This window comes from Corvus kubaryi, unplaced genomic scaffold (assembly GCF_017639235.1).
Source record: "Corvus kubaryi isolate FWS band 111438036 unplaced genomic scaffold, C.kubaryi_AGA036_p1.0 74, whole genome shotgun sequence".
Taxonomy (NCBI): domain Eukaryota; kingdom Metazoa; phylum Chordata; class Aves; order Passeriformes; family Corvidae; genus Corvus; species Corvus kubaryi.
The window spans coordinates 7,045,340-7,055,622 of record NW_024582061.1 but is presented as its reverse complement, the minus strand read 5'-3'; the positions used below and the strand labels follow the sequence as shown (position 1 = coordinate 7,055,622).

At 42.4% G+C, this 10,283-nt stretch overlaps 2 protein-coding genes across 12 annotated transcripts; one reads left to right on the top strand and one right to left on the bottom strand.

The window, feature by feature from the left end:
• Positions 1 to 7,782, bottom strand: LOC121675267 (dynein intermediate chain CFAP94, axonemal-like). 9 transcript variants are annotated; one of them, XM_042050529.1, is made up of 8 exons: positions 7,456 to 7,667; positions 6,754 to 6,772; positions 4,746 to 4,812; positions 3,654 to 3,745; positions 2,628 to 2,729; positions 2,365 to 2,472; positions 1,190 to 1,276; positions 20 to 368 (listed from the first exon to the last, which is right to left on the bottom strand). In XM_042050529.1, the coding sequence occupies exons 1-8, from the start codon at positions 7,464 to 7,466 to the stop codon at positions 150 to 152; spliced, it is 705 nt and encodes a 234-aa protein (XP_041906463.1). In that variant the 5' UTR covers positions 7,467 to 7,667; the 3' UTR covers positions 20 to 149. The 9 variants fall into 9 exon arrangements, 5 of the variants coding, with proteins under 5 accessions (XP_041906464.1, XP_041906463.1, XP_041906461.1 ...); XM_042050530.1 differs by lacking the exons at positions 6,754 to 6,772; positions 7,456 to 7,667 and having other exon boundaries at positions 1 to 82; positions 231 to 368; positions 4,746 to 5,992; XR_006020021.1 differs by lacking the exons at positions 1,190 to 1,276; positions 7,456 to 7,667 and adding an exon at positions 7,707 to 7,782 and having other exon boundaries at positions 2,365 to 2,465; positions 4,746 to 4,809; positions 6,752 to 6,772.
• A 14-nt stretch (positions 7,783 to 7,796) lies between these two features.
• Positions 7,797 to 9,595, top strand: ETFRF1 (electron transfer flavoprotein regulatory factor 1). Of its 3 annotated transcripts, none has more exons than XM_042050533.1 (3): positions 7,797 to 7,868; positions 8,807 to 8,896; positions 9,000 to 9,595. In XM_042050533.1, the coding sequence occupies exons 2-3, from the start codon at positions 8,852 to 8,854 to the stop codon at positions 9,213 to 9,215; spliced, it is 261 nt and encodes an 86-aa protein (XP_041906467.1). In that variant the 5' UTR covers positions 7,797 to 7,868; positions 8,807 to 8,851; the 3' UTR covers positions 9,216 to 9,595. The 3 variants fall into 3 exon arrangements, with proteins under 3 accessions (XP_041906467.1, XP_041906469.1, XP_041906468.1); XM_042050535.1 differs by having other exon boundaries at positions 7,838 to 7,895; XM_042050534.1 differs by having other exon boundaries at positions 7,856 to 7,879.
• The last annotated feature ends 688 nt before the right edge of the window (positions 9,596 to 10,283 follow it).

Here is a 10,283-nt window from a genome sequence, read left to right as displayed (position 1 = left end):
CTGTTCCATCTTCCCCAACACACAAATCCCTTAAATGCATATTTAAAGTCAATACACATCTTCTTTAGGGTTAACAATAAACCTGTAATTAAAGAAAAATATAAAAATTAAAGAAAAACTTCTAGGTGTTGAGGGTTACAGCCTTTCAGTCATTTGGCCACAAGAAAAGGGAAAATAGAGTAAGTGGGGGCTGTTAAGTTTAAACTGAAATACACCATTTTAACACTTACCTTCAGCACCACTTCCCCCTTCTCCATCACAAGCTGAACGCTCTCATCTTGGTCTTCACGCCACAAGCTCATGAAAGTGTTCATTTCCTGGGGTACAGTGGGGTCAGGACTCCCATCACAGCTGAGGTAATGCTCCCACTGCAGAAGAGTTCAGAGAAAAGTGGATACAGCTGTGCTGCACACAGCTTTTACAAGAAAAAGGAGGATTCTAAAGGACAAATAAATTGTAGTGACAAATTCACACCTGCATCTAAACAGGATTCTAACACCACCTGGTTTATTATCCCCCATGCCAGGAAAAAAAGGTTTACTTTGATATTAATGTGTTAAGATGCTTCTGCCCACCTCACACTTGCTGTTTATACTTATTTATCAGTGGGTTCTGCTCTGCTCCACAAAAGCAATGAATTCAGTACCTGCCACAATGGAGGGGCTGGAATAATAAAATGACTGAGAAGAGAAACGAGGAAGGTGCAGGTGGAAGAGGCAGGTGGGTCTCAGATCAGATTCTGCCAAGAAAACTGAAAATTCCTACCCTGGCAATAAAGTTGATTAAGAGCCTCTACTACAACATGTTAAACTCCTCCTTTCTCTGCCTCTGAAGGAGATTTCCTGTCCCTTACCACCATCAATTCTCCTGTTACAGAAACTCTGGTAGGAATGTGAAATCCTAGATTAGGGGTTTTTTTAAAAGAATTTTATTTTCAAATCAATTCTTGGTCATTCCTGTAAGCGGTGGAAAGAAAAAATCAGTGGCAGATTAAACCCACTTAATGCCAAACGTAAGCCTAACATTGGCTCACGGGATCAATTTATCACCCATAATGGAATTTTTTTCATCTGTATAATAGGATATTAAGGAAACATTACCCTCCTGTTTGCTGTGAAGATTAATAACCCCCTGTTACTGAAGACTGCATTACAAAGGAAAATGGATCTTTTAAAGCAAAAGCACTTACAGGATTGCATTCCCAACCACTTCCATCAGCATTCCCACTGACTTCAAACAAAGCAACAATAGGGGAGTGCTGAGTGCAAACAAACTCCTGTATAAAAAGTGATCAATTTTCAGTAATAAGACATCTGATTTCTTTTTTTTACATCTTTGCACTTAAAAGAGAGCTTCACTTTTATCATCATGTCCTTAGAAGTAACAGCACTTTTTTTGAGAAAAAGGATAAATTTCATGGTAAATTGTAAGTGCATCTCTTCATCTAAACTGGAATTGTTCAGAAATAGATGTGGAAACTCAGCATTTGGTATTATGTATTTCTTTTGCCATAAATAATCTTAACAACAGACTAACAGAAACTCTGGTATTTCCCATAATCTATCAGTGTTTAATCAGACTTATTTTAAAATCAACAGTTCTGTTTTGTCAAAAACATCAATAAACAGCAGCTAGCAATGACCGCAAGCTGTAACAGGGAAATGCCAATTGCATTTAGAGAAAAGTTGTTATAGTGAGAGTGGTAAAGCTGTCAAAGATGCTGTGGTACCTCCAACTTTTAAATATCTCAAAACCCAACTGAGCACCTTGATTTAACTTCAGACTTTGCCCTGCTTGGTGCAGGAGGTTGAACTACATGAATTTCGGAAGTCCTCTCTAACATGATTTAGCCTATGATTCTCAAGTTGTTCTGCAGAAGCTTTAAAAAGGATTAAGCAATACACACGACAAAGAGAAAATCCTTGTATCGACCACCCTGTAGGATATTAAACCTTTGGTTCCTTACCTGACCAAATCCCATTATCAGACTATTACTGAGTGATGTGTCTGCAAGATTCACAAGAGTGAAATCTACTACTGTATTTCCACACCTTACCACTTAAAATCTAACTGGACAGGTACATAATGCCATTGGGTGATGATTCAACCTCCATGGATGTCACCCTGAACTGCAGACATCAACTTTTAGCTGAATTTTCATATGTTTCCAGCCCTGACCTGGATTTGTGCCACATCCTTCAAAAATCTGGCAAACCTCTCTCTCTGAATGATGACCTGTGATATCCAGGAACCACTGAAACAAATGTTCTTCAGAATTTCTTTTTAAGCCCTGGCAGAACTTTTTTTTGGTCAAATGGTTAAAAGCAGAATGAATTAAAGAAATAGAAGAGGAAAAACAGATACCTGAACATCTGAAATTACAATTCCTCGTGACTCTTGGGGTAAGGTGTAGGGGATTGATATTTTGATCACCAAACAGGCTTCTCTTTGCCCACATTTCTTCTCTGTGTGCTCCAAAGTGAAGGTAAGAGAGCAAGCATGGCATGTCATTGCTTTGAGATGGAATTTCAAATGCTGTCATAGCACATACCTACATTCAAGAACTGGAAACTCCTGAAGTCTCTTCCTTGCCAAACCTCTGGGCAGATTTTGGCAAGAAAGCTTACCTTGGCTTGTTCTCTGTAATCCATTTTCCACTGCTGTGCAGAAAGAAACTTCTGTTCCAGTGAATTAAGTTCTGCTAGTTCAGACTCCCTTGCTCCTTGATACTGTTAAAAAAAAAAAAATTAAACAGAGCAGTTAAATATTTTGGCTTATTTCTTACTATTATTTAATATACAAGAAACAAATCTGGGATATTTGAATGAATTATTATTTAAACAAATCCAAACACTGAAAACTTGGTTTTTTTATGAAACATCCAATTGAGAAGACTGTAGTGGTTTGCAGTATGTTATTGTCATCACATTAGCTGCTGAGCCATATGATAAACATAATGTGACATATGATTGTAACCTCTCACTTGAACAGTTTCCATATCAGCATCCTGGAGCCAGCTCTCATGGGAGCTGCTAAAAACTGTAAGCATAATTTTGGAAAAAGAGTGCAAGATTATTTTATTTTTTCCCTTTTAATTTCTATTATTTTAAGTTCATCTTCTCCCTAGGAGGAAAAAATATTCTGTGAAGTACAAGAGGAGTAGACAAGAGTGCCTCTTTCAAAAAAAATTAGTTTGTTGTAAATCTCTTTTTTTTCCTTTTTAAACACAAAAATATTTATCTATTACCAATCAGTTTTTGTTCTGAACGCCAGTCTTATCAGAAAAATAAATATACCTAGACCAATACACACACATGTATGTACAAATACAAATCACTGTATCTGCCCCAAGAGGTAACCAATTAAGGAATTTGTACCAAATAGCCTCATGGAGAACACAAAAAACACATTCAATTGAAAGCACAGTGGAAATGGAAAAAAAAAAAAGGCATTTAATTGAACTGAAGAATTACATATCACAAAAGTTCATGTATTTAAGCTTATACAAACTGGAAAATTTCTTCAATCTTGTTCCCAACAGTAAGTACATAAGGAAATTCATTCCTATTCTCCCACTAAATTACTCATGTTTTACAGGCCTTGTCTCAAGTTTAGAAATAGGATTACATTTTTTCATTGAGTAAAAAACTAACCTTTTCCTCAAGCTTTTTCAAGTGCTCTCGTTCAAGTCTCTCCTTTTCAAGCCTTTCTGCTTCTTCTTGTTCAGCTTGTAATTGGGCTTCACCTGAAGATTGGGAAAGAGATCAAGGGCATAACTATGCCTTCCTAAATAAAACCTAAAAAATGATCTGGTTCTTGGCTGTAATGACAAAACCACCATAAAATAAGCAACATAAATGTTTATCTTCCACTGCACAGAAATTTCCCCCATGAAGACTGATTTGAATGAATTTGAATAGTACTAAAACACACTGTCTATGGCACTACCCCTATCAGTCTGTGAGGATAAAAGTGGATACAAGGACCAGCAAGTGCTGCTCTCTCCATCTATAGCTTCAAAGGACAGAGGTTCTCAATCCAAAGTCTTGGGTGAAACTCAGTGCTTTAACCCCAAGTTCCTCTTCTCCTCTCCTACAACCAGTGGTTTCCTATAATTTCAATTTTACAGCTGTTTTTTCATTGAAATCCTCTTCAAGATTTGCTACTCCACAGTTCTGGCTTCTCTTTGCTGCCATAGGGACCAGAAAATCAGAGAGGATGTGAAAACTAAAACTGATTCAGCCTCTAAGCTTTCAGTCTAAGATGGTACAGCCTGTGCCTCAATCCAGATGTTCCCAAACAGTGATTTGATGTCACTACCTACAAGTAAATCATGTCAAGCATGTGTGTTGCACTGAGGCAAGAGCAGCAGCAGTTTCCAAATCTGCCTGTGCTCACTTGAGCTGTCACTCCCACAGCACAACCTTACTAGTGATTAGCAGCCACTTACTGGCAGTCACAGCATGCCCAAGCCCCCACCAGGATGGATTAATGGCAAGTTAATTCTTCCCAACTTCCTAATTGCAGTAGGAATAACTAGAGAAGAGAGTATTGCTCTGATAGGGAAGTAAGACACAGCATCAAGGAACAGGGAATTTGGTCCACACCAGAAAAGAGGGAGGAATCAATTGTGTTTGAGGAACACAGATAGCAATTCACATCTAGTTCAAAATGTCACTTTCTGTCCACTTAATTAAAATAAATGATTTGTCCATCATATTCCCTCTAAATGAAGTGCACAGTACCTTTGTCTTTTTGCTTCCTGTCCCTTCCTTTCTTCGGTTTTTCATCTTTAGTTTTGCCATTGGACTTCACGTTTGCAATAAGGGAGAAGAAAACAAATGTCAGTAGTATTTTAATTTTGGCAGTTCCATAACTCTCTAACTTTGCCCTTCTCATGTGATCCCTGAATTAAGATTTTAGACTCCCTACACAGCCAATGAAGCCCCCAGAATAGTAATGCACATCCTTGACTCAATTTTCTTCTCATTTTTATGATAAGCTCTTACAATCAGTATTTTATTCTATGGTAGACATTCCCAAACACAGCCACAGCAGGAGAGTATTAAAATCTTCTGGTTTAATGTAGAAATTGAATAAGAGGCAGATCTGCTAGGAAAGTAGATGCTACAACTTCAAACATTTTAGGAAATACTGGACAATGTATTTTGGGACAAGCCTGGCATTTAGAAGCATCTAATTCACAAGACAAAATAGCAAAGAGTTCTCCTTTCTGTTATAAAATCCTTACTGCAACTCCAGACAGTTCACTGTTCACCTCCAGCCTAATCCTAGAATGACTAAATTTTAAATTTGGGGTTCTCAGAAATTATCTGACCACTGGTCCTTCTTCACACACCAACTGTGTTACAAATACTCTTATCTCACACTTTGATTCTGATTATCATCTATTCAGATATAAATAACTACTTGTTCACGTCACACTACTTGGCATGGCAATAAATATATACCTAATGCAACTCTGAGTGCAGAGATTACCATGAAGCTGGGTAACAAAATGGTGACAATTAAGTGCCACCAGAGTCTGAGTGCATCTTATCACATTTGTTACCAAAGTATTAATTTGCCAAAATAGTCAGTAAAACCCACACTTATACCCATTAGGATTTCAGGGAAGAATTTGTTCTTTTCACTTTGATAAATAAATAAATGATTAAACTGAAAGTGGAAAATCTGCTTGTTTCAATTACTTGAAATCACGTTTTAGTCAACTTCTTTTCACATTCCTATGACTTAACAGAGCACTGAGAAGAGCGAGATGCACAGCTGGGGAGGGGTAGATAAATTCATTATCACTGAATTAAGAATAACCCACTGGATAAATTTATGCAACCCAGTTTCCCATGGACTTCTGCCTGTGGTCCCTTCACCTCCTCATTCTGTGTCCAGCCTATGACTCAAATAACAGAATCCCAGAATCATTCAGGTTGGAAAAGACCTCCAAGCTCATCGAGTCCAAGCTGTGCCTGATGCCCACCTTGTCACCCAGCCCAGAGCACTGAGTGCCACATCCAGTCACTCTCTGGACACCTCCAGGGATGGGGACTCCAAACCTCCCTGGGCAGCCCCTTCCAGTGCTTGACAAACTTTCATGATGAAATTCTTCCTGATATCCAACCTGAGCCTCCCCTGGCACAGCTTGAGGCCATTCCTCTTGTCCTGTCCCTTGTTCCCTGGGAGCAGAGCCCGACCCCCACCCCCAGCTGCCCCCTCCGGTCAGGGAGTTGGGGAGGGCCAGAGGGCCCCCCCTGACCCTCCTTTTCTCCAGGCTGAGCCCCCCCCCCCAGCTGCTCCTGGTGCTCCAGCCCCTTCCCCAGCTCCATTCCCTTCTCTGGACACGCCCAAGCCCCTCAATGTCCATCTTGCAGTGAGGGGCCCAGAACTGGACACAGGACTCGAGGTGTGGCCCCACCAGTGCCCAGCACAGGGCCACAGTCACTGCCCTGGTCCTGCTGCCACCCCATGGCTGGACAGTGCCAGGACACCGCCTCTCTGCCTGGACACCCGTTGCCAAGCCAAACAAGCAGTGGCTGCACTGGCCACGCTCTCTCCCGCAGTGCTGCAGGAACACTTGGCCTCCTTGCAAAAGGCACAAAAGCTCGGTGTCTTGGAGACGCCTCTTCCTCCTTCAAATTCAATTAGCTCTGGCCAGCTGCCTCAGGAAAAAACCAAAAAAACAGATAAAAAAATAAACGCAACAGTGAACTACAGCGTGTTTCTGCCTACCTACCTTTTTTTTCGGTTTTGGACCCTAAAAGATCAGAGGGGAAAAAAAAACAGGAAAGGGAACATCAGACAACAGGGTATCAGCCAAAAAGGAATAATTAGAAAAATACTACTATTCTGTTAAAATCAGATGTGACCATCTATTGAAAAGCTATAATGACAATAATTTCAATATTGTAGAAAATTAGCCACTAACACATGACTGTGGACCATCATAATTTATCAGGCTAGACCACACTTATGATTATAGAAGAACATGTACTTCTTCTCAATGTTAAAAAAGCTAATATACATGACATACGTAATTCAGTGTGGGAAATTCAGTAAAATATTTTTTTCCAGTGTTTTCTGAACTCATCAGAAAACTAATGCGTGCTATTCCAAATAACACTAAATTACATCATGCAATTGCCTAGAACACAAGAGAAACACCACCAAGCTTTTTGTCATTCATGGGGAAACTTCGCTTGGAGAAACAGGAATTGAAGGAATTCTCCAAACGACTACAGGAAATAAGAACCGATTCCACAAAGCCGAACATCCAACAGAAAATCCTTTCTTTACCAATGACTTTTTCCGCACAACGTCTCAATACTGCCACGTGAATTTGCAAAAATGCACAGGGATTCATGACCCCCACGGGAATATTCCCTGCAGGGCGGAGAAGGGGGAAGAAGGAGAAGGGAGGCTGAGAATGAAGTTTGTTACCACAGAGCCATTCCGGCAACAAAGTCTGAGCCACCTGCCGGCTGGTTCCACACGGAGCAACCACAGCAGCAAACCACGGCACAAGGACTTAACACCGGGGCCCACACAAAAGATAACGCGTCCTTCAGCCGCTCCTTTCAGCCTTAAAGCCTTTTCGCCACCTGCTGCTACTTTAGTAGGTACCAAGGAACATCCCGCTTTGCTCCCCCACCTCACCCTGCCCCTCTCCAGCCCACCCCTGCCCGCCCCACCATGTCCCGCGGCGGGCGGCGCTGCCGTCCCCGCGTCCCTCCGGCTCCCGAACCCGCGGCGCCCCCAGGCCGCGCCCGCCGGCGCGCACGCGCAGCTCCGGCCGGAAGCGCGCTCCCGGCGCTGCCGTAAAGCGGCGCCGCGGCGGAGCCGGGAGGGAGCGGGTGAGATCCCGGTCCGGCCTTCCCGGGGTCCGCGGGGAAGCAGGGATGGTTCCGGCGGGAGCGGGGCGGGAGGCAGAGCCAGGGGGAGCTGGCGGCCCGGGGAGGCCGGGGGGTCGCTCAGCGGGAGCTGGATTGGATTCCAGTCGCTTGTGATTCGGTTTTGGCTGCCCCGTCCCTGAAGTGTCCGAGGCCAGGTTGGACGGGACTCGGAACAAGCTGGGATAGTGGAAGGTGTCCCTGCCCATGGCAGGGGGCTGGAACCAGAGGATCTTTAAGGTCCCTTCCAAGCCAGACCATTCTGTGATTTTGTGTTTACAGAAATAAAAATCAGTCACTTTATCACTTATCCTTACCTTTTGCCAGTGCACACTGGACTCAAATTTGTAGTGCACTTAAACAGTCCTTAAAAAACCAGAATTCATGAACGCGACAGTTGCAGGAATATACATGTATGTGTATAAAATGGATATATCGATCTATAAAATATAGAAATACGTAATACATAAATATATATGGAGATATAATGCTATCAAAATATGTTCTTATAAACACTGCTATATAAATATATAAAATATATAAATATGTGTTCTATTTATCTATCTTTACCACTTTATAAAGATACAGTCTTTTAGCAGACCATAGAAGCAGCCAGGGCAGTGGGTATAGAACTGCAAGGGTGTGAAAAAGCAGCCAATGAACAGCACAAAGTGTCCCAGTAGCTGAAAGTTTTTAGAAATTTCTTGTTTTCTGTTTGAGGGGGGAGGGAAGAAGACAATGAGAAGCGAAATGGAATAAAAAGGAAGAAAAAAACAGAGGAGACAGAGTAGAACCAGAATTAGAGCAAATGGGGCTCAGTAGGATACAGAAGTTTTAGGAAGGCTGAGGTGGTGATTTACTGACTCCACAGAAGGCTAATGTCAAACTGATTATCCCTTCAGGTAACAAAAAAAAAAGAATACCACAGAGTTCACCGAAATGTGAGAATGGCCAATTCTTTAAGAGGTGAAGTGGTGAAACTGTACAAAAATGTAAGTTTCTTAAATGCCACCAGCACTTTCCTTAACCAGAAAATGAAGCCCCTTTCACCATGCACTCAGTTAATTACAAACACATTATTCTTTTCTCTCCAAGCTGCTGTACCTTGGAAGGGAGTATCCCAAAGGAGCAGACTACTTCAGATGCCGTTTGAAAGCAGCTTTTCTAAAAAACAAAGATGAGACAGACCCTGAAAAAATTAAGCAACTGATTGCCCGGGGAGAATTTGTTGTAAAGGAGCTGGAGGCTTTGTACTTCCTGAGGAAATACCGAGCCATGAAGCAGCGCTACTACAGCGATGACAAGCCTTGACTGTGCCTGTAACCACACACACCCTGGAAAGGTAACAATAAAAGAGCTCTAACTGCAAAAGAAGTGAAATGTAAATCCTTCCAACCCCTCTAGAGCACAAATCAGGGAGCTGCTTCCCTGCCAGGAGTCGATTGAAGGGTTTGGGACGTGCAGTTTATGGGTAATAGGTCTTCCTCCGCTTTTGACTGCCTCAAACTAAACCTTCAGGTATGAAATGATTTTGCACAAAGGAGTGGTTGCACAGCCCTGTTCTGTCTCACTTCAATGTATGTGTTGAACAGAAACTCTTACCTCGTTGCTGTGTGTCTGAGTGTCAGTTCAAAGTGCTGTGCTTGTCGCTTGAAAGATGAACCTGGTTTTAAAAATCCTCCACACTGAACAATCAATTTCTGCTGGAAATGAACACCCTCTCAAAAGCAAAGTTCCCAGCCCTGGAGAGGGAGTGCTATGTTCAGTTCTGGTCCCCACAGTTCAAGAAAGACAAAAAGCTACTGGAGAGGATCAAGCAGAAGCCATAAACATCAGGGGTCGGAGCATCTCTTATGAGGAAAGACTGCAGGAGCTGGGCCTGTATAGTCCAGAGAAGACAAGACTGAGAGGGCATCTCGTCAATGCATATAAGTATCTCAAAGGGTGCCAAGAGGATGGTGCCAGACACTTTTCAGGTGTGCCCAGCAACAGGACAAGGAGCAATGGCCATAAACTAAACACAGGAAGTTCCACCTCAACATGAGGAAGAACTTCTGTACACTGAGGGTGGCAGAGCCCTGGAACAGCTGCCCAGGGAGGGCCTGGAGTCTCCCTCTCTGGGGACATTCCAAACCCACCTGGACACACTCCTGTGTCACCTGCTTCAGGGGACCCTGCCTTGGCAGGGGTGTGGGATTAAATGGTCTCCAGAGGTCCCTTCCAACCTCAACTATTCTGTGATTCTGTGAAAGTAGATTTTTAAAGCTTTTAACCTCATGTGCTCAAATTGCAGAGGTACCACCTTACTGTATCAGGGAGACAACTGGAAAGGGGCGAGTTTGAACAATAGTGCTTTAAGCATTTGGGCCCTGAAGACAA